Consider the following 24863-nt stretch of genomic DNA (forward strand, 5'->3'; position numbering starts at 1 on the left):
GCCAAACGACGGTCATTATGTAAACAAGAAGATCCGTGGAGGGGCGAAACGTCCAAAGGTCGCCTCTAGGTGGACTTATTGAATCGGGGTCTCTAGCTGTTTTGAGGAGGAATTGGATGACGGAATTCTGCACAAGAGGTCGAAATTTTATGCGGTTATCGTGAACGGTGGTCATAGGTCATTATGGCCAAGAGGATTCGCTGCTGGTCGACCCTGACTTCATGCCCAAGAACCTTGGATGCTCCAGCATCGAATCTCTTGTGGACTTTCAAGAAAGAAGATAATTTAGCCTCACTTTAATCGACTACTTAATTGAAATTGAGTACAGGACTCCTAAAGGCCTCAGTTTGTCCAGAGAATATCTAATATCAACTAGTGTGCGATGGTGCGAGGCAGGGATACCATATGAAGAGGGTAAAATTAGGAATTAGTCTTAGGGACCTTGCTAAGGACTGCCTACTTCATTGAAGCTTGAAAAATAATATTAGAATGAATAATTTCTTTGAACAAAATCGGTGTACTATACAAATACCCTCATGTCGAAAGGATTGTGGATTTCAGCGCTTAAGTGCGTCAATTTTTCTCATGGTCGCGAGATTTCGTAATTTTTTCAGGGAAAATTTGCTACGATGGAATTTTAATGAACGAGGCTGGAATCAATTTGTTCGAGGTAGTCGTGACTAGGCGAAGATGTGCTAGACAGTTATTACGTAATCGATTTAGCTCAAACCCAAGTGGTTTTGTTTGAACGTCCCTAATGAAAATGATCGATAGTCGCTTCTATATGGTGAAATTCGCTTGGAGTAATTAACAATGTGAACGTTTTATCAATTCCGAGCCACTCGAAGTGAGACCGAAGGTGGTTAATGAATCATTCTTGATTCGCGTAAAAATCTTCTGATGTTATTAATGAGTGCCATCATTGGAACGGTCTTCTTTCGACTGCCCAGATGGAGATCGCGGACTGAACTGGTGCTTCTTTCACAGCCGAAGAGAACAGTTGTTAATGGTGTCCATCATATTACGACATACACCAATTTCAACGGATAAAATAGTAAAAACACATATTGGGATTTGGATACACTTCTGTGGCGAAATACGTAACATACGATGAAGGAAAAATTGGAAAACATAGTTTGAAGAATTCACAGGTCGAATATCGCACGCTTCTGGGTTCAATTGAATTTGGAAGGGGGCCGCCTCATATCACGAATGAATTTTTGAGTCGAACATCCCTCTCGGATATCATGTACGTGCATGGTCCAATTTGAAGATGCATGTATATCGTATGGCATTTGTTGAATAAAATATATGGTTTCGCATGCGGATATTTTTCGTCGACTGCTACGTGATTTTAATAATGTAGTGGCGGCAGTCATCTGGGGGGTGACTTCTGCACAGGGCTCCCGGCCTAAGACTGATCAGCCATTTACAGCTCTTTAAGGGAAACCATTAGAACGTAAAATATCCTTTATGGTGTACCCACACCCTCTAATGTACTTTTAGTGTCCATTTGTGGGTCACCGAATGACTTATAATGCAGTTTTATTGGACGATTTTATTGCCTTCAACATGAAATATTCAGCGGTCATATTTCAGAGGGTCTGAAAGTGGGAGATGTCAGAATTTTCAGTCGAATGTCATCATAATCATTTCTGTAAATCATGGATACTTGACGATGACTCACTTTCAGCAAATGGAAGCATTTTCCGCTAATACCAACTGAAACACTACAACATTTCACCACAATTTTCCCTTGACTCGTCTCAGTTGAAAACGAACTAAGAACTGAAACTGAATAGATGATGATAGTGGACCACATTAAGTCGAACTTATGAATGAACGGTTACGGAAATGGTGGGAGTAGAAGTTATTTTCTCCAGTCAGCTTCATGAGGAGAATTCCCAAGTAGACGTTCGAATAATAATAACATAAATTTTCTTGGGGAAAAAATGGAACTTTTCCCCGAGTGTCCCTCCGAAATAATGAGTGGGTCGAAACCCTCCAGCCGAATTGTGTTAAATGTCTCAGAAATGTATTCGGATAAAAAGTGAAGCCGAAGCAAACCTTGGCGAAATGTAAAATACGCCGGAGAATAACAGAGAAGAAGTCGATCGTCACGAATTCGTCCGTGGCACTCTTTGATTATCCGCAGCCCCGCTATTGTCCCTTTCTCATTTCCTGAACTTGCAGGTCCCATTAATATAAATAGTACATCTGATAGGAAAATCTCCATGTTTGGCTAATTGAGAAAGGACTCGGAGGAATTCAGTCATTCTCGAACTTTCAGTGCGTGTTCAAAACGTCCAATCAAAGTTTCTCGGAAAAATAGCGGACGCCGAGCGAGTTTTTCGCTCGTCGAAAAAACTCATTTTAAATTGAAAATGATATTGGTTCTTCGTTTGGTCAGGTGATCGTGTCGATGTCTGCTGGGAGACGTCCGTTTGTTCTTTTATTCTATTGACCATTTACATCTTTACGTATCCCACACCATTCCGAATGGCTCAATAAGATTCCCGTTTCTCCGGAAACGGTAGAAAAAAAAGAAAAATCTGAGGAGATGAATGGAGACACTCAATGGAAGAAACCACAAGCACATTCGACGATATTTGGAATATCTTAAACTAGAGAATGTTCTCTTTAACGGAGAATGAGGTAGCCTGATAAGGAAGTTTTTGTTTGGATGTGGTTGGATCAAGGCTCATCTAACAGTAAACTTTTATTTCTTGTTCTGCTGTCAACTTTTTCTCTAGCAAATCACGTCCATTATTCGTTCAGCAACATAAAATAACTTATTTCGAATTAGACAAAACGAAAATGTTTTTTTGATCAGTTTTGTTTCGTTTTCAAAGGGACACACTGTATGTTGGTACTTGGCGACCTTCACCAACGATCGATAGGGGACGGGAAAAAGAAATAAAATGGAATTTCTTCCCGTATCATCTGGCTCATCTACCTTATGTCTTCTCCCCAACTCAATTAAGCAATGCGACCACAAATGATGCCTTAATAGACTTCGTCTACTGCGAGTGCATAAATATTGATAGAAGGATCGAAAACGAGATCAGTATTAGTCATTAGAGACGAGTCTCGGTGCGTGGTAATCCCCAAGAAGTTGTAAAAACGCTATTTTGGCTATTGCGACGCCGAAGTGAATTCAGTCCGGTGTGATTATGATGTTTTGTGGGGTGGACTGAGGTCATCTCTGGTCTTATCGAGCCCGGTAATGGCAGCATCAGCGTGTGTCGTAAAACTGGCCGTCTGAAATTCGGCTATCCTCCTGGACCCGTGACTTGCCCAGACGTTGAATCATTTATCAGATGTCCATGAACGATTGTATCCATTTTAGAGCTCGAGAATAATTTTATGTAGTCACCTCCACTACCAACCTCACCGAAACGGCACACTATTTTATTTATAAACTTTTTATCGAGTAAAAACGTACCTTGTCGGCTTTTATGACCAACAATTTATTTCGCATGGAAATGGCGAAAAGAAATCGTTAGAACTCTTAGCTTTATAAGGGCGCAAAACAATAGATCACTTAATGTCTTTACTAAACGCCCGCTGAAGGAACTCAGAACAGTTTTTTACATTTTGTCCCGACGATATTTATGCATGGTGTAACGTCCACTTTATATTTGCCGATTTCTTCGTGGGTTTTTACCTGATCGGTATTCTTTCTAGACGATAATGCCTTTCTATGGATACAGATGACTTTTTCTATTTGTTTATACACTTGTATGGTGGGGTTCGCTCATAATGAAAGCTTAACAATCTTCAACACTTTCCATCTGATGGAATAAGCCTTCCTGAATTTTCACAGCCTCATATCAAGTTTTATCAACCCGACTCAGCCCTAGAAAAACCCCAAAATAAATCATGTTCTTTCTGGGGAAGTTCTTGCTGCAAAAGGTATTGCAGCTACCCAGTATCATACGATTTTGGAGCATGCTCGTGATGCGTGTGAGGCGTTCAGCGCATGTGAAGAGAGCTTCGCTCATCATTGAGCATGAGCAGTCCTTGTTGTGTATGTCAAAAAACATGCCATTTTTGGGCATGCTCATTCTCTTGCTCAGTTAATCGAATGTGTAACTGTATCTTTTTTGTCTTCCTTGAAGGCGGATAACACGATGCCTGATGGAAATATAACATAACCGGATAATTGAAGAAAAGTAATATTTTCGTTCGATTACCGTGACAGAAGATGGCTCCAATCAAAGTGATCTCAACCGATGACAAGTTCAACTTTCAAGATGAACTGATGGTTTTCTTCTGTTGTCCGAAATTTCAGTCCGAAGGTATATGTGCTATCCTCGTTGGAGATAGCGTGCAGTAAATTCCGATGGAAGGCAGCAGTGATAAAGGGCAGGCTTATTGTCTCAATGTCTGCGACAGATTGTACACGACCCCAATATATAATAAAGATCGGGAGAACAATTGCAGCAACAGCTAGCCTATACCACATCCGCTGTGGTCTATGAGACCTTGTAGATCTCGTTCGGTTAATACCTTACTAATATAACTTCTAATTTGCGGTCGTAAAACAGGCGCGGGCTGAGGATGAGGTTATGTTTCCATCCAGCAATTAGGGGCATCGGAATTTATTTCGGTTCACGGTTCCTTCCGTTGATTAGACATCTCAACTGGAAAATTGGGGATTAATCAACAGGGCGAATAACAAGAGAAACAAATCCTGCAGTTTTTTCCTATCACGATATTCTTGTTGTTTACGATTCAGACTATTAACCTGTGGCAGCTTCTCTCACGCTTTTTCGAATTCTTTCTATCGTTCAAAAGATCGGACAACGTTACAATTTTTTCATTTAATCAGAAAAGTATTGGCGAGTTTGGGTGTGAAAGTGAAAACCGTCGGAGCTGTCAGGAGCGTCTTATCTGGCGAAAGTATCGCTCCTAGTCGCACAGATTCGTCCAAACAAATACGGCATGATTTCCAGCTGAACGAGCTGTGACAGTATTCTCTCATTCAGAGAAGGATAGATATTATCAATTAGATTTATACAATCGGAAGGGTCATCGAAGACTTGCATCGCCGAATTGGGAGTGAGGTCACGTTGACTTGGGACCCCGCGAAGCCGCTTTGCCTCGTGGGAACGAGACTTCACTTCACAGAAGCCGACTGTTCTTTTCTACGTTTGCGGCTTAAGAGTTAACGCTATGGACCGTCGAACCGTAGCCCGCCTGTGAATGGAGCAAAATTATCCCATAGACGACGACAAACTAACCTAGGACAACGTCGTCCGTTAATCAGGGAAAATCGATCTCTCCTCTTCCATTTCGTAACTTTCCGCCTTCCCCCGTATATGTGATTCGAATAAGGTCGTTATCTTGTCACGAAGAAAACCTTAGACATCGGGAATCTTTCATAGTTCATGAAAATTAAAGTCTAAATAATCTGGACCATTTGACTAACAATCAACATTGAACTGTCGGCAATCTTTCGACTTGAATTGCTCGAAGGAAATTTTATGACGTTCGAAATTAGAGGGCAGCGAAAGGGGGACATTAGAAATTCGAAGGGGCGCCCAAATTCGACCGTAAAAATGATGGGGAAATGCATCGGAACAAGTACAGGTCGGGGGCGAAAAAATGCAATCATTCCTAACCCGCCGGTACTTTTAATTATAAAACGTGGATGTCGAGTTTTATCATCTGTAAATTTCGTTAATGAAAGTGTTTTTCTCGCGCAGTCCCGATTGGCGTAGTATGTAAATTATGGAAGGTGAAGACAGTGTTCTCGATCCTGGGGCGTATTAGGCGTTGGAGAAACGTGGGATTCTTGCAGAAAATGTTTTTTTCTTCTAGGAAATTCATGTTGATATATAATTCATACGGACAGAATGAAGTATGAGAAAAACTATGAATTCGGATGATTTTTAAAGGGACTTCTATGATTTATTTGAAGGAATTTATTATAACTTTAAAAAATTATTGAAACCGTTTATGAGATGGCTAAAAAATTCTCCGAATTGGTTCAAGGGAGGTTTACCTTATACTTTCCACATCATAGCAGGAAAAAGGTTTCGTATAACAAAATTCGTAATGGGTATTTCGTACTCCATGGCTTTGTTATTGCCATTGAAAAAGTTAGGAGCCATCAAATAAATTTTATTTCCTGAGATTTAAAGAGCGATGATGATCCATGTTGATGTTTTCAATTCGGCAGGTTTCTGATGAAATTTCAAAGGAGGAAAGCGACTTCTGAGACTTCCACCCTTTCTGCAAAACTTTATTCTTCTCAGAATTTCCCGTACTGTCTCCTTAATGTAGAATGTCCTCGGTGGAGATAAAATTAATCGGCTACGGCCCTGGTTGGATTAGAGAAGGTGAAGACAAGTGCCTTCCCTGGCCAACCGGCTGGAGCTGCACTAATTAAAAAAACTTATGGGTTGTTTTATAGACGGAAGGGTATTTGCAATTTGTTTTCCCATTTGCTATTCCTGCAGCGTAGGGACCATTTGTTTTTTTGCTCGTTATTTTCAACCGACACATTTCTTTTCATTTATTTCGCCCAGGTTTCCGAATAATTCGATTTTAGTCAACCGGAAATAACAGATACGCCAAAAATGGACCCTCTCGAAGTGCGAGAAAAGATGTGAGATTTCCCTGCGTCATCGGAAAGAAAAAGTCAACGCAAAACGAATGGGAAAAGCTGGTATCATCACACCATAAGAGACGAAAAAAAAAAACGAAACATGAATTATTTAGCGTCACAAAAAGAAGGGCATTCGCATAAAAATTGCATCGGAAATGGCCAATTGTTGAACGTGTCGGTTTCGCATTCTCCGAGGAATATTGAAAATTGATAGATGGCAGAAATAAGGAATAAATCAAAAGGATAATATGTATATCGGGAGAAATGGGAGCGAAACCGCTAAGAGGGTGCCCTCTGTTGTGTATAGGAAATAACGTGTGGCGCTGGAATACAAAATGTTAAATCTGAATGCTTATCAATTATTCACGCGAGTCCCGGTGGGACCGTTTCTCATACTACATATCTACACAACATATCTGGTTACAACACGAAAAATTACCTTGCTTTCTCTGATATATCTTTAACGTACACGTCTCGCTTTTTTTTTTGGTTGCTGTTAATTCGCACGTTCGAAGAAGTTATTATGACATTCGTCCAGTTAAAATCTAAGTTTCTTTGATTTCCATAAGGGAATGGGATTGGCGAGATTTCCTCCTGAAAATTGTGAATTTGATACACTTTTAAAGCAATCAAGCTTGACCCCAATTAATCATAATTACGACGAGTATATGATATAGTAATATGTACTAATTACGTATGAGTGATCCGCGATTTTCTCCTATAATATCTAATTTGGAGAATATCGATTCAATCGAACTACCATGGGCCAGTATTTTTGAGGACACTGGTACTTGTTCAGTTCGTTGAGGTGGAAGTCGGTCCAGATACGTGGCCTTTCAATGAATAAAACGTTATAAGACTGGCGATGCCGGAGATAAACCTTCCTCGAACATAAACTCCCATAGGATATCCTTACTTCCCTCATTTCCCATTAACCCCATCTGAAGATGGTGCTCCAGCACCGTTCCGCGCCCTGATCTGCTCTTAATCCGATCGACACGATGTTGCGATACGATCAGTGATTCTGAGGGCCCTCACACACGCACGTCAATCGGCCACTTATCTTAATTTACTTCCGGTTTTGATGCTAGGAAAATGTAAACAAGCCGACGAGCCCCACCCGTTCTGGACGGTTTTTAAAAGTGATGGAGGATGGGGAATGGGGAAATTTTACGATCTCGAACCCCCCCCAGTCCCCCACGGCTCTACGCTTACCTTATTTCAATCGGTTTTTATTAGGTCGTATGGAGTTCGCAAGATTGTTGATTCACTATTGCAATGGGTTGAGTTCTGTCGGCCTCCGGTTGGTGAAGGTTTTGGTTCAAATTTTCAATGAAAAACGGAACAATGTTGAAGAAGAAGCCATTCTTTTGGAGCAGAAGGCAGAATCGTTTCAATTTTTCATCGAATACAGCTCAGAACCTTGAGATCTTCTGATATTGTTCGTTGGACAACATTTTTTCCAAATATCGATTCTAACAATAAGCGACAAAGCGTTCAACTTCAAACAACAATTTTGGACATGTAGGTTCTTCGAGAATCATCATATATCTCATATTTTCACAGAAGGATGACACTGCAAGGATAAATTTCGAACACAAAACAGTATGGCTTATAAGATATAGTTTGATTGATCATCTGTTATCTTGTAGCTCTCTTTCTTGTCTAAGGATTGCTTTTGGGTATGGGTTGGGGATACCCCAAGAGTCACAATCTTGTCCCAGTTGGGTCGACGAAGAAACCAATCTTTGGCGAGTTTGGAGAAAGTGTTGAAAAATATTTTTGTAAGCAGTGAAAAATCAATACATGTTCCACCCTCTGAATGTCGATATCCTAGACGTCATGATCGGAGTGTTAAGCGGCTCTTCAACACTGTATGAGTCACTGTCGCAGATCGTTTATCACCGTCGTAATTTGAAAGTCCGCCCAGTGAGTTTGAGAAAACGAAATGAAAAATCAGACCGATACGGTAGGAGAGGCAAAAAATCGCCACGATAAATCATGACTCGCGTTTTATTGAAAGTATCGGTACAGGAGTCCTGCAGAAACAAATGTCCTGTCAAGAATAAGCTTTATTGCCGCTGCGATACAAGGCGCAGTGAATCCCGGATTAGGTGTTTGATAGGATGCGAAGTTCGAGCCCTCTGGGACCCGATTTTAATGACTAACTTGTCTCATGCCCTGCCAATAATTAAGACAAACACTCGTGGGAGCTTGACTCCTCTTCCAGCTTCCTCGGAAGACACAAGTGCCGATTAATTCCTGCAGATTGCTCACTTCATCGGCTTCATTCATCAAGCTACTCCCGTTTTATGAATATTAAGCAGGTCGACATTGAGAAGAGGATTGGCACCCTTCGTTCATAAACTTCCATCGAGGGGGGGAACGTGAAGAAGTTGGTTTCGAAGGTTGTCGCGACGTATCCACAGACCGATTCGATATTCTGCAGAAGTGGAGATGGCTCTGGATTTGAATAATATTATGTCGATGGTTATAGCACGTGAAATTCGAGTCATTTGAGACGATGCAGATGATTTATGCGGCTCATTGCGAGGAATTGCCTATTGAAGGTTTTCCCATCATCAGCGTGCTTCTTCTTGACGCATTCTTATTTTCTTATGCCTCATATTAACATTACATGAAAAACTGGTGAGTACAAAATGTCAATCAGAAGAACCATTCGTGAATTGGGATAAGAGGGAGTGTTCGAAATTCCCAAACACCAAAACGTGCATGTCCAGTCTTTAAATTGATCGTAGTCTGACTGAAGCAACCTCCATGGTCTTAACAATTGAGATTAATCTGCTCAAAGACAAAACAATTGGTACCCACAAGTTTCAACAAACGCAGTGCCAATCAACATCATCTTTTTAGCTATATTGGGTAATTGAAACGTGGATAACAGATGATTATTTCAACTGGAGCATAACCGACTGATAACCCTCTCCTATTTGCCACCCCTTTGCCTTTCACACTGGCCGAAACGTGGGGTATCGTCAACGAATATAATCTCTATTCGCGACACGAAGAGGAAACATTCTGGCCGCCACTTGAGAAGTTATAATGTTGGCTGCAATGTGCCCCTTCGACCCTGATGGTCGAACGTGAGATGCTCTGCAGGAGTTCACACACGTTGCATGTGTATTCCTGCTGCATTCCAAGATGGCTGGTACGCGTTATGGGGGTTCGGCATGTACGTTGGACGCATCCCTGACCTACCCTTGGCGATTGGTCACGTGTAGCGAATATAGATGGCGAATCTGCAAGCGAACATTTGTACCATTTCGATCATTGCGGTAAATTGGGTTGCGAACGTGACAACGGACCTGTGGAGGAGGTGTTTGTCTGGTCTTGTTCGTTCTACGGTCTCCAGCCATCCGTGGGGAGCCAGCCAGATACGTTTTCCTACTATCGAAAAAGAAAGGATCAGTTTTTTCGTACAAGATATTGTTCTCGAAATTTTTGTCTGATTAGTTGGGCTCATATTCAGAATTTTGTTTCGATTTTTGCTTTCTCTTGTAAGATCATACTTTCTGCTTCGTATTCATTTTTATCTCTTCTCCATATTATCCTTTGTTCAGCTGGACTTTGCCAAAAAAAGTATAATATTTTGTAGAATATGTCCTTGCTTACTACTTACTTCTGCAAATTAACTCAAATTCCATTCGATTCTAGCCATCCTCTTCATATAATTGCAAGAGTCAAATGTTTGTTTAAATTTGTCAATATCAAATTTGTTCGACTTGTATACTTGTATCAATTCCAACAGACATCTGACTGGAGATGCCAGGGTTTTGTTTTCATTCATAAATCATTCTTTCTTTCATAAATAATCCTTCCATTTATAAATTCTACTACAAGGTTGCATGCTGTTACTATGAACACGTTTGAGTAGTAAGTGTCGTCTCAAATCAGTGAGCAAATTTCATCAATTCAATGAAATATTTGTACACTATAGTGTTTGTAGCTCTCTTCACAGACCAGTCATTCATTCAATCTGCAAGTGATATCACTAAAACAGGATAATTTGTTTCCTAATGCAACGAACAATCATGATCGTCGAGTGATGTATCAGTTACTGAACTGATAAACGATTTCTCATGATATTGATGAAATTATCCATTTGGGCGTGTCTTTCCCATTGTTCACTTTCAGTTCACTGTATGGTACCCATCTAATACCTCAACTTTCCTTCGGTACAGTTGGCCGAAGCAATCATTCCAGCTTTCTGTCGCTAAGACTGCCATCAATAAAATCAACGTAAACTCCATCCGAAGAATCAAGTATCTGCGGTATCGTTTTAACCACTTATTATGGGATATAGTAAGTCAATCATGACGTATAACTGAAGTCCCCCACGATGACATTTTCATGCATTCCAAATGTGGCCGCTGTTCTTGCTTGCAGCATACATTTATAAAGAGTGATGCCAGTCATAAGAACAACCATTTGTCCGGAGTAGCACTGGAGCGCTAACGTTCCGAGGGTGCATATAGTGACCCTTCGCGTATGCCTTCGATTTCCCTTTCGAGATTTCGATAATAACTTCATAAATAACGAAAAAACGCAATCGGTCGAGATGAATGCAACTTCAACTCGATCAGAATTGAATGTGGGGCTGGGGATGGAGAAATTTTTCCAACTTGGAGTGACCTAATCGAAGATTGGAAGGCATATCCGTTCGTTCATGGGTTAGGCATTGAAATGTCGAAGTAGGAGGAATTTAAATGAAGTCATGTATCAGTTTGATTGAAGTTGAATATTGTACATCATATATCAGTATTTGGTTGAATTGTTATCATTTTTGATCCCAAAAATGGAAGCGAATTTTGAGGGATGATTGAAAATTAAAAAACACACGTTATTTTCTCACAAAATGATATAAATTAGCTCGAATTCAAATGAAACAATGAAGCAAATTGAAGATTCAAATTCAAATCAGTAGATTCAAAAATTCGGCTAATTTGCAATTTTGAAGATATATGGCTTAAGAAAAATGAAAAAAAGATCAGGCTCCACAGTGTGGCGATCAGATTTTTCGCTGACGGCTCATGATTCGGATGACGCAATGAGTGAAGAAGCAAATAGAAAGCAACAACTGACCCCGGTCCATTATAAGTCGGGGGGGCTTACGCGCGCCCCCTTGCTCTCACTTAAATCAAACCGGATTTCATAACAATGTGCGAGGAAATGCCAAGCCGTGGGCACACGCAAACACAAAACATATTATTCCACATTAATCCCCCCATTGGTCACGGGACTTAGGACGAGATTTACTTTTTAATGTTCTATTGCGGTTTCCAATCAGAACGGGCTTAGTCGGAGGACTCGCGGTATACCGGGTGGATCTTCTGTGGGGGAGGGTCCGTGGGTCCGTTTCTGTAATTAGCTATATGTTTCCTAATCGCTTTAATCTTTTCTGATGTTGTTCGTATTATACGATTCGATCCGTATAAGATAGCAAGTTCACTATTTTCGTTGAGGACGTTTTCATATTTGAAACAAGCAATTTGTTGGGAGTTTGGGCACAGCACTGACATTCCAAATGTCGATAGAGATTAACGATTGTTGAGCGATATCTTGTCCCTAAATCATGAATTGGAAGAGGAAACCAAAATTAATAATAAATCTTTTTCATAGGTACATCATTAGTGGCGATGTAGTTCAGAACGGTTCTGAACTAATTCGGAACCAGTTTGGGACCATTATAAACAGCGAAAAGTTCTCGAAGTACTTATATTTTTCAAGATAGTTGAATCTTATAATCATCATGAATTTTGAGCACGATAAGTTCCCGATCCGATTTCAGGAATAATGATCCTTCTCGAGTTTCCTGTCGCCTTTTTTCCAGATTGTTGCTGCTGAATGCGGGAGCACCCGCCCTGTTTAAGAACGGTCGCAACGGGAGTTTATAGTCGGCGCTGAATATTTTCGATTCGATAAAATGTCCGGCATCTAATAAATTCAAAACGTGAAAAAATTTATGGCAGTGACCACTCGCTGACTGGGTACATATAAGTAGTGGTTTTATGGGCATCTCTTTCGCCGGCCGGCCACCTTTACGTTGCGTTCCTCAACTTGTAATGTCCATTGTTGTCCACTAACTGCTACATTCCATTGATTTGATCTCGAACCGGATAGACCAACAAAAACTAATTTGCTAAACAAAAATTCGAGATAATGATTGCTCGGTCTGGTCTCCGCGGATGCCGTTCGCTCACGGCGATCGGAAGTGACATTGGCCACGAGCGCGCTTGTCAACAGCGCCGGCTCTTGGACTACCCCGAACAGGCCCCTGTCTGTCTGCCGGCCCAGGTAGGCTTGAGACGGACAACTTCTGACTCTTCGCAGACGGCATTCTCGATCTCGATCCGAGATCGATCGCTTCCAGTGCAGAAACGGCAAAATCTCCGTGTCATTTCATCAAAATATCGACTCATCGATCAAATTTCACAGGAGATGCATTGGTGATGGGATATACGGGGTAAGCACCAAGGGTACACCATGGTTAGGCCCCTGCTCGACTGTTTTCAGGCAGAAATACTTGCAGTCGAAAGATGGGTTGACATAAACATGGAAACTATCAAGGATGTGACATGGTGTTCAATTCTGATCGTCCAGCTGCTGTCAAAGCACTGAACTCCTACAGCAACAAGGTCTGGAATCAGAGGAAACGAAGAGGCAAACACATTCGGCAGAAAGGGAGCACAAACGGGACTTAATGGTCCAGAGCCTTTCTGTGGTATAGGAAAATGTACCTGTAAGAGTTTCTGGAGAAGGAAGGAACCAAAAGAGGAACACAGTGTAGGAATCTTCCAGGAATGGCGCTTGGGATTTTGAAACTGCAAAACCCAAGAGATATGTGGATATCAGTAGGAATAAGTTACACCTCCTCACTGGCTTCCTAACATGACGTCTTAGGAAGCTTATGAGGAGAATGGGCTCATCAGAAACGTACCAGTGTAGATCCTGTGGGGATTGCCATCACAAACCTGCGCAAGGAATGTCTTGGACGAGAAAGCTAAAGGAGGAATGAGCCTCCTTGAAGCCCTATCAGATACTGGAACTCTGAAGCTGGAGAACGAGCTGTAGATTGGCGCAACAGCTCTGAGGGATGACACAAGAGACCTTAAGGTTGCAGGGGAATATAACCCCTTTACTAAACTATAAACTAGTTTATGTGTAGCTCTGGTGGGGGACCAATAAACCCTTAGGTTTCTCTGTTTGTGAAATATGTAGCTTGTCGTCAAATTGTGTGAAGTGAATACGTGATACCGAGCAGTAAAAGATTATAGTTCGGGTACATTTCTTCAATCCAACCAATATATTGCGGTTATGGTCGAAAAAAGACCATTACGATGATTACCCGTCGAGTCGTCAGTAACCTCGCAGTCGTCCATTGATCCACTATGATTCATTCAAGTTATTCATTCAATTTCGCGCAGCTTTTCGATAACAATCACCTTTCTCATTGAAACGAAATTCCCGAAGTAAATTCAATTGTGTCCGTCCGTTCCGATCGGCCGTTGTATCGACGCGAAGGTATCTTCATTCTTCTTCTTCTTTCCCCGTTTCGCTCCTCATTCACTGCCCTTGAAGTTTACCGATCAAACTTGTAGGTGTTTTCGTTCCGTCCGTATCTCGTCTCCCAGGTCTTATCGTTTTGTTTTTATAATCTGCACTTTAAAATCATCAACATTTCGCTGTCATTGTTGTTATTTATTTATAACCCACCAAAAACTCACCGCTTTCTTTTCATTCGCTTGTAGGCCATCCTTATTTCCTTTGAATGGAGGTTAATTCATCTTGTCAACGTTAACCGATTGATGTCAATATACGGGATCGGATATACCAAATTCTACGCCTGGTGTACGCTCCGTTTTTTTTTTCATTAAATTTGCCGAAACCGAATACTTCAACTCTTTGTCGCCGTCTTCCCATCAACTGTATTTATGCACTTCTTCAGACGTTGGAAACAATCATTTCGGTACAGAAAGTAAAAAAAAGTGTTTTTCCCTAAGACACACCTATACTGTTGAATACTAATTTTACTTTTGAGCAAAAGTGTAGGCACTCACTCAATCAAACTACTCATTCAATGGGCGAAGAAACTACCCCTAGAATCAACAGAATGCTAAGAATAGTATAAGTTGCTTCAAGCTCATCGCCACAGGGGTGAAGACCGTCACGAATTCCTCTTCAATACCAAAGGAGCCCACCACCCTTTCACTTATTCCGTTCGCCATGCATCCGGACCAGTCCGGAAGATTATCTAATCGTCGTACGTGTGATGATCGCAATAAATAAAGGCAAATTCGTGGTGCATCCAGAGCCTGGAAATTGGGGCCCATGATCTGGAGGTCTGCCCGAACGAAAGGCGTTAATATGAGACCAGTAGAACCCCAAACACGTATGCAGACGTGACACAGCTGTACCCGCAATATCTGGAACTGGAAGACCTGCACAGACACTGACGTCAGGCACAAGCTAGATCACGTGACGACGTGGAAGGATGCTCACGTCCGACCATCCTCTGTGTGCCGACACTGCTGATGTGGGTGTAATTTTTTCTTCTTTTATCGATGAACAGGGGCGAGCTGGATGATTTGATTGGGGTTGGTTGAATCGACCTAAAAGGTGCTCCTCGACTCATCTGAGTATGGGTAAATGTAAAACCACTAATTCTTCATGGTTGGAGGAATTTCGTGATGAAATAGTTTCAAAACTGATACGGGGAGAGTGAAAGAACTAAGTTCAATATTTAAGGCTACTTTTGGTATTTATCCATCAAAGAGATGAGACGCTGCCATAGATTATCTGGATTTCTTCTTTGACGTAGCCTACCTTCCTTAGATTGACATTCTGGAGGAAGCGAGGTACGAACACTAAAGGTTGGTTCCTCAACTTGCAGTTTTCTAAAATATTTGAGAAAGTAGTTAGGGGAATTCTGCTTCTTGTTATCGATAGTGAGAAGGTACGTACAACGTGTACCTCATTTTCGGAACGAAGATAAATCTAGTGGAGAAAACCTGAAATAATTCAGCTGACAGATAAATATATGTCAATTGAGAATGAAATGTGATTGAATCCTCATCTCATTCAAATTAGTGACCGTTTAAATCGAAAGTTTTTCAGAACATTCAATAGTAGGTTACATACCAAGCTAGAGAATAATTTTGAAAAGATTATGTGAGTTTAACAAAACATATTTTTCTTCGACGATAGGCCTGTACAAAGAAATATCGATTGCTGCCGATGGAAAATTAATGTACGCTGCGAAAGGATCGATTGGTATAAAATCGAGCATGAAATGGGTCCACCTGTTTAGGAGCCCATTTTTTTTTTATGTCGAACAGATTCCGACATCTCCCACTTCATGACTCGTATGAGCTTTGTTGTCGTTGTGTCGTGGGAACTGAAGAAACAAAGGCCAAGACCAAAGGACCGTCTAGATACGCTTGATACTCGTGTTATTGGATCAGGATTATATGCGTAAAAAACTTATTTCCTTAGGGGAGTGATCAGGCCATCAAATTATAGGTGTAGGTAGCTATTGCTGGGCCACGGGAAGATTTACGGTGCAATCTCCGAAAATTGCATTAACCACCGATGATTACAGTCCATCATCCTCGCCGCTTATACGAAAGTTAATGATAAAAAACATAATCATACTTGTTGATTTTGGGGACTGATGAATTTTCGATACGAAACAATACATTAATTTAACTTGTTTCTGTGTTTCTGTGCGGGATGTTGAAGAACTTATCGGATCTCGAATTGATATACGATTTTCAAGATTTCATCGTAAGGAAAGAAATTAGAAAACAGCTTCAGATAAAATTTCAAGCTTGATTGTACTATTTCAAAGCAAAATAACCATACTTTTCGTCAGTTTTTCCTAGGGTCATTAATTCATCAATGAAGTAAGGGGAGCTGTTTGTAGAGAAGATACAAAACAAACACCAGCAATATTAATTATCACCACCAGTTGATGGCTTTTGCTCAATACAATATAAGATTCAATTATTCAGTTGCCTAGTTCGAATATTCATAAAACTATAGCAATTAAAATGAATGAAACACCGAATACTAGATGAACTGCATAAAAACTGATCGGAATTGTCAACAGGAATGCTGTATAAATTAATGGAAGCTGGCGTGGAACATGATTGAATAAATTACTCAGTCGTTTTGTGATGAGACGATAGTTCAGAGAATTGTATCGACGTGTGGATCATACATAGAAACGCTGAAAAGTTCACACGTGCCTTTTTCATTTTCAATAATTTTAATCGAAAGAAAATTATAATTGTAGTAAGTCTCTCGCTCTAGGTTAGAAAAGGCTATAGATTCACCGAAAAATCAAATGTGAATGACACCTGAAATTTGAAGATTTTGGGAAAAATTACCCTACTTTCGAGATCTGAGCCCAGATAAATTAATATAGGCATGTGATTTTTATTTTGTCTTTCACTATTGAAATCGGTTAATTGATCCCCCAAATGAGAGTATCATTTCCAGATAGTACAAAAAGGCTTTTCCGAAAAAAATCCAAATGTAAACTGGTCTTCGATATCGTTTGAAAAACTGTTAAGAGAATGACATGTCCAAAATAAATGTCTATCGAAAAGCACAGAATTTCTCATCTGTTTATGTGCACTCTCAGTAAATATACATAAACATCACCAGGTGGCGGATCAACAGGTAAAACACAAACACTTACCGTGCGTTCACCGAAGAGGGGTTGCCCACGTCGTCGGCCGATGGTTTCCTGGAAAAAAAATTCTGATATGGATAACTGATTCCGCACAACATTTCGCGAGTTGAAAGCGCGCGAAGCACGTGACTTGACACGTCGAGGGCTGTGAAGTTGGGGGTAGTCGACGATGTTGAGTGCAAGTGCACACTGTAATCTGAAACGGCCCCACAGTGTCTCCATCCCCTTCCACGTTTTCGTTTACTCTACCCTAAATGACTCCTAATATCACTCCCACCCTTCTTACGACTAATACAGATCTGATAAGACCATTTATTTCATCCCGGTTACGTTTAATGTTCAACAGAGATACATACATTAATACATATTTGTAATGACTTATTTCGATGCCTGAACGAGCAACTATGGGGTTGCATGGTTTCGTAGGGGTGCATTATGTTCTTTGATGGGCCCGACAGGAGGGCAGAGATCAGAAAGAAGACTTCCTGGTCCTGACATACGAAGGTGTTGATTACTGGCTGTGTGTTTTGAAAAAATTCTCAGTTTATTATTTTCATGTCGATAGTTAAATGGAAGGAGGTTTTGATACAACATCCAGTGAAAGAATGTCTTTAATTGCTCATTTGAAATTCACATTTAATGAGTTGGCGAAAGCGTATGCCTATAGTTATAAAAAGGAAGAAGCGAGCCTCAATGGCTCGAGTAATATATGCTCTTCTTCGAGCTCAATATGTGAAATTGCCATGTTGGCATGATGTCCCAAGCCTGGAAATTGCGTTCCAATTACGGATAAATATAGCAGCTCGAATTTTATCCATAATTGAATAAAAAAAATAATTAACAATATTATGTCGCACAAGGCCGCGTAGTAGCAGGCATATGATTAATCTAAAAGTAATGATGACGCCGGTAACTTCGTCTGTAGACGATTAGCAGGCTACGTGCAACGGTTGCCAAGGAGGGCCGAGGTGTCTGTAAGCTGTTACGCACCCCCTCTTACATTTATACGACTCATGAAACCGTTCTTTCCCTTTAAAAAAGTTTACTTTGTTGCACTTTTATAATTCCAGGAAATTGGTTCACCACTTTAATTACATAGGCAATTTCGGAAAATGAGCTCCCGAAGCGGGACCGATTTCCAATCAGAGTTTTTATCCTGTTCCATCTCACACGAGGGGGATGATGACCCCATCAGTTCGATGCGAAATTTGTGAAGGAGGTTCACTGGATCTTTCTACGATTTTGTACTGTTCTTTCTCGTAGCCAAGTTCATAACAAAATGGGATTGAGTATTTCGTTGTTTTTCAGTTGATAGTTACAGTTATATACAGGGTGTCCGATGTGTATGATGAAATAACCACTCATCAGTAATTTTCAGCAGTGAAGATATTGGTTATTGAAAATTGCACTCAAAATCGATGACGAGGTAGCAATTTTCGAGGAATTAACAAAATTTACATTATCTCACAAACCATGAGATTTTAAGAAGGTGAAATTTTGATTTTACTGTCAGTCACTTGTTCAATACTGTACAAGGTTTATCAGACACCCTGTATATAAATATATCGACAAATGACACAATAAGTTATCGGGTCGATCTCGTCGTTTCCAACTGAGGTAACCTGATTGAGGATTCGTAAATACAAAGTTCGAGGTGACTTCAATTTGGGCATCTGCGATCAGAGAAAGGAGATTGCCAGTATAGGAGATCACGATAATATCTGATGATTCAGGATAAAACTACAGCCATTTTTCAATCGAGGCATTTATTTACAAGTCCTCAGGAGTCGAGACAATCCGAAGAATTAGCAAACATAAAATTAATTCAACTCGCAATCGATACATGGTATCTTCAAATAGTAATTGAATTTATTGTAGCGGTATCAAGACTGAAATAAAATTGTTTATTTCATTGTGTTGTCACAAATAAGGCTGCGTTTAAGGCTCATGCCAATTAATCGCATATCACATAAAGTAATGTAGATCTAAGATACAGGTAACATCCATACAATGGTCTAAGAAGTTGCTTCCAAAGCCGCATCTCCACTGAAACTATTTTAATCCAACAATCAATGTCAGCTGGAACAGCATCGGATTATAAAAAGCAGTGAATTTAAAGCCCTATCATTCCAAACATACAATTTGCTGCTCGTTTACTCTCAACCTTCCCAATTTTTTCACATTTGCTCTAGTTATGTTGCACTACCATTCAAGTATTTGATTTAATATAGGACATATGTATTCTATTCAATTACCGGTATACTGAGAGACTGCTTTACGGTTGATTCGGTGCATTCTTCACGGAAATTCAATGGGGATATCCAGGAAAATCTAATGAATCCTATTCGGTTGGTTCCTTTGTGGGACCGGTTTTTTCCGAAATTGAATACTGCTTGTTTTCTCATCTCCTTACATCTGATTATATTTGGGATATTAACAATTCTCCACAGCGCATATGAGCATGATTTCTCAGCTAATTAGATCGATATTCGTTGATCAAAGTAGAGAGACTGCAAATATAGAAAAAATTTTTTTTTTACCAGAAATCACGATTCAAGATTTGAGACATCGATCATCTATGAGGGGGTACCATACGTGCTTTCCGCGTCATCCAGATCTGTTGAAAAATTCATCTGGATTCGCGGAGCACTGAACGGATAATATAAATAATGACTTGAATGAATAATGGACAACTCGGCCTAACCACGTCTAGCCTATCCATTGACAGAGATGACACATAATCGAGTTATATGCCACGAACAAGGCCACCAAACGTATATTGAGATATTGTTACATTATTAAAGTCCATAGGGGAGGTCTGGCGTTGTTCGCCCATTCTAATTTTCCTTAGTGCATTTACCTCGAAGATTCCGGCAGTCGTGTATATCTTCCTACCGGTTTATTGTCGCTTGAAATACGACCGCTTTCCTCTGAATACGACGTTGGCTTGTTATTTTTGAAAATCATATATTTTTCAGTCCGGTCGTTACCAGTTGAATGTGGGCGAATGCATCATTATTTCAGAAGCGCGACTTTTTATGCCGCAAAAATCGGGGGGTGGATTTTCCAGTTTCATCCCTTACAGTTTCCACGAAACGGAACACAATACTTCCAAAGTGATGAGTTATGAAATTCACTATATGTAGTTGGCAGAGGGAATGCTATTTGCAGAACAGCAATTCAGTTTTCACTGGCTAGTCTGTTGCGGAGATAGTCTGTTAAAAAAGGTCAGAAAAATTCTTCTTTTCTCGCGTGAAAATACCGGAATAATTTAAAGAAAAATTGCGAATTTCAACATGAAATGAATTATGTGAGAATTGAATGTACGTACATTCAAGGGTGAATAAATCTCAATGAAAAATGTTGTCGGATTTACCAAATTCAACCCTGGTTGTTTCTGGGAAGAAGCCTAGATGGTTTTCAGTTTGTTTGAAAACTACATTACCAAAAAAAAAATCGTGAGAATTTCAGAGAAGATTTAAATTTTTTTTCTTGGTTACAAAGGGAACCCACCAACTAGAGGGTTAGAATTTCCGGCCATTATTGAAGCACTATTCGTTTTCAACCTCCTTTTTTCGCCAACGTCCTATGTTCTTGAAAACCAGCCGATTATTCATGAAAAAATGAAAACTGCCAACGCATATTTTCCGGAAAAAAAAATTCAAAGACGTGGATATAATACGAAACGACCGGCGTAACCCGGCCAGCTATGCGCCGCGATTGCGAAGAATGCTCGATGGTTCCATCAAATATGACATCGGGCATTCCATCGGACCCATGTGCTGTTTATGAGATCTTTAACTGCTCTATAAATCAACACCCCCAGCGAAAACGTGTGTAATTAAAGGGCTCAGTCAATCCGATGGGTATAGGCGGAACGTGGCGGAGGGACCACAACGCGTCTTTTCCACAACTAATTAACCGGTATGGACGTATCTTGGCACCCTGAATCATACACGGGGATGATTCAGAATTTATCTGCCACGCCGGAAGGTCATGAGATGGCGAATTTTTGAGTTATAGCGTCTAATAATTCCATGAATATTCCAACATTTCTTCAGTATATATCGGCTACAATTATTTCCAAAATTGGAGTAGATATTCGCATTTGAAACAAATTCTCGATATTGCTGTACGTACCATGTGGGAAGGCATTAAACGAACCAATTGGTCTTCTGCTTCTCCTGAACATGTCTGATCTGCAATGTCACAGCTATTACACCGCTTATCTGACCCACCGCAGACATTATGTCAGCTCGCCATTTCAGGCAGGTCGATTTTTGAACAGTGTATAAGAGATTCTTGCTGTAGAAGCATCTAATGGTACTCCTTCCCTCGATAAAAAGTCGCAGCATTAGACTGCCCATATGCATCTTCAGGATCGAGCAGAAGCGAGCAGCGGCTATCATCTAGTAATTAATTTTCAAAAGGTAAACAATAAATTAATTCCTTAACGAATGCCAAAATGGTCCGAACCGTCCGCTGAAATACTATCAGATATTTTTTTCAACTTGAAAAATTTATTTCGAGTCGAATACGGTTCTCTCGATCAGACAAAAACGCACTTATCCACTTATTGTTCGAGGAATTATGGTAGTCCCTATATTTGGTCGCGAACCTTGTAAATCGAATTAAATTAGTTTTTAGAGCCCTCTTCTCCACTTTAGGGTTAAATAGTGTTATTGAGCACGAGTTGTGATGTAAGTCGGTTTGGATCAGTTTACGGTAACGGCACAGCGGCATGCATTATTCACATGGGAGATTAATGGGCACCATCTAGTTGTTTCGCTTTGTGTACAGAAGGCTTGCTAGCCGTAGAGTCGTCGCATCAAAATAAACAAGGTATATGCCTGCTGCAACGGACAATCTCCAACTTCACTCAAAACTACTAGTCTCAATACCAGAACCTCCAAATATCCACATGAAGGAGTTATTTTGGGGAAAACTTGTTCTTGATCAATCTCACTTTTTGCCTTTCATTCCATCCTTTCAAGGCTGTGTCTTTTCAATCAGTTTTCAAAATTCTCAATCTCGTAGCACTTCTCTGCAAGTTTATTCAAGAAGGTAAAAACCTCTGGCTTCTGGCCACCATAATCATTACGAAATAGTGACTTCGGAAGGTAGCCAGTAACGACCAGCTATTGATTGGCTTTACCAGATTCACTAACAACGGTGATAACGACTGCAGCATTGGCCTACAATGCTTCTTTCTTTCTTGAGCTGCCTCAGACCTAAAACTATTGCTCAACTTTGAAAACGTGAGTTTTCCTCAGAGTCCATTGTGGAGTTGTCTTCATTGAAGATTAAAAATGGTATAATATGATTTGAGAGTGTGAAATTTTGATATCGCTTTATCGTCATTTGAAGACGTAACCACATGAAAGTGTGTGGTCGCTCCCATCTCAAATCGGCATTGCTCAATAGGATTCTTGGTTGCAGGAAGCTCTGATTCCATCGGTTATCGTAGACTAGACCAGTTTTCCCGATTAGCGCGTGCCGCTAAGGCCATCTCTGTCAGACGGGCCCGATAATATCATATCGACCACCGTTTAATCGTTTCTTGAAACAAATACAACTCCATATATGTCATCAGCCTCCGACAATCCGCTGCCTACCAATTACGGTTTAATTGGTTTTCTTAGACAACATTGATTTTCTGAACTCTTGTTACAAACGTTAAATGAGTAATGGGCCTCCCGTCGTTATTGAATGGCTCGAAAATGCTGATACCGCTTCGGAAATATTACTTCTGGTCGTTGTTTTCGAAACGAAGAACGATGAGCCCTGTGCCGTCAGTCCTGGAGACAATTGACATGGAGGATATACGATGGAGTAAAAATTTCAGAAGGAAGTGGTATGCTGAAAAGTTCTCTCTTGTCGTTACGTGTACAAGAGAAGATTTTTTTATCTGTTTCAATGTTCACTTCACAAAATATCAATCACAGATAATAAGAAGGGGCCTTGGAAGGGGTAGTTTTTGAAATAACTGGGTTGAAACCACAAGTATAGTTGGGTGTCGTCATTTTAAGCTATTTTTCGATTCTGACGAATGTGATCCTTGGAGCTGGCTGGAAATTGACGAGAAAAGGCGGACCTTTCCCACATTGACGCTTATGTCGCGTTGAATTTCTTAATTCACATCGTAACCGTGAACTTTAGGCTCGAGGAGATGTTTAAGCGAAGGCATGTGTTCAATATATGAATTTTTGCATTACACGATGTGTCGTTACCCTCTGGGATCCCTGTGGGACAGTCTCATAGCCGCAGGCAAATTACCTGACGATAATCATGTTCCGTAATTTCATAACAGGTTTCGATTTAAGCCCGATCGTCCTGGCCTAATCGACCCGAGTATAATTTATAACAGAGCTCTTGGTTTATTTGCCACCCTCATTAGACGGTGCAGCGATTTCAAAAACCTCCGACCTATCGATGCCTGCCTATAATAATGGCTGTGACAAAACAAAAACCCGACCGACTACTCCGCATCGGCTAAATTGATTGAAAATTCGGAGCCGAGTGAACCTCTCGATCAAGTAGATCGCCACAAGATGGACAGATGACTACTTGAGTAGTTCCACGGTCCAGGCAGCCTCCAGGCATTTTTGCTACTAGTCTTATACGACAGAATTTATTACGATGTTAATGCTTTTAATATTGAAGCTGCCTTTCATGAGCGGTGCTGTTATTGTTACAAGAATGAAAGGGAATCAGTCCAGTGATTGATATTCGATATTGTAACGCATTTTCACAAAAAGACCATTGGATTTTTCGAAGTATTGTGTACATTCTGTTAGCTGCACTTCGAATGATCTCCGTGAAATTGAAACTAAATTTTGTATTGAAACATTTTGGTCCGAAATCATCATTTGATTCGATTTTATGAGCCCTCGATGAAAAGAATTGATCAGCTTCGTGTTTTACCGAAAGCTGTTTCGAAATATCTTTGTACAACAAATTCAATTAAAAAAAAGGTTTCGAAAGATAGTGAGCATAGTCTTATAAGGAGACAAAAAAATCATGATCTTAATGCACCGATGGTATTGTATTCTGATATCACATTCTATTATGGAGGAAATGGTTCAAAAAGAACAAAGCGAAGAAAAGGAAACTTCTTGAACTTTGCTCGAAATGATTTCCTGATGTGTTCTTTCTGCATGCCAATAGTGAGAGGCTATTCTTGTTTTCCTAAGATGCAATACTGTAGAGTTATTCAAGAATAACCGAAAAGTAACAATGGAAAAGACTGGAAAATATTGGCTTGGAGTAACCGATTTCCAATAGAGCGATAGTAACGACTGTCCACATTGTTTGCCTTCCCTTGATCTGAGCATCGATATAAATGGGATTGAACTGATCCAGGGAACTTTATACCTGGCCTTCAAGATCTCCCGATTATTCATGTATTGAGCAACTACCTTGTTGAGGGAATTTTGAGTGGAACTTTTCTTCGTTGACTCCGATGGGCAAATACACAAAATTATATTGATGTACTCATTGAGTGCTATTACGTCTGAATCTGAAAGATGG

At 40.4% G+C, this 24863-nt stretch overlaps 1 protein-coding gene across 2 annotated transcripts in view; it reads right to left on the reverse strand.

The window, feature by feature from the left end:
* The window catches only part of LOC123321699 (protein trachealess), a 110355-nt gene that overhangs the window by 64879 nt on the left and 20613 nt on the right, over nt 1-24863 (reverse strand). For both annotated transcript variants that reach the window (XM_044909433.1, XM_044909429.1), the window contains exon 3: nt 17340-17387. In XM_044909433.1, coding sequence (XP_044765368.1) covers nt 17340-17387 — 48 coding nt within the window. The remainder of the gene's footprint in view (nt 1-17339; nt 17388-24863) is intronic.

The sequence above is a fragment of the Coccinella septempunctata genome, chromosome X (genome assembly GCF_907165205.1).
Source record: "Coccinella septempunctata chromosome X, icCocSept1.1, whole genome shotgun sequence".
In the NCBI taxonomy this organism is placed as follows: Eukaryota; Metazoa; Arthropoda; class Insecta; order Coleoptera; family Coccinellidae; genus Coccinella; species Coccinella septempunctata.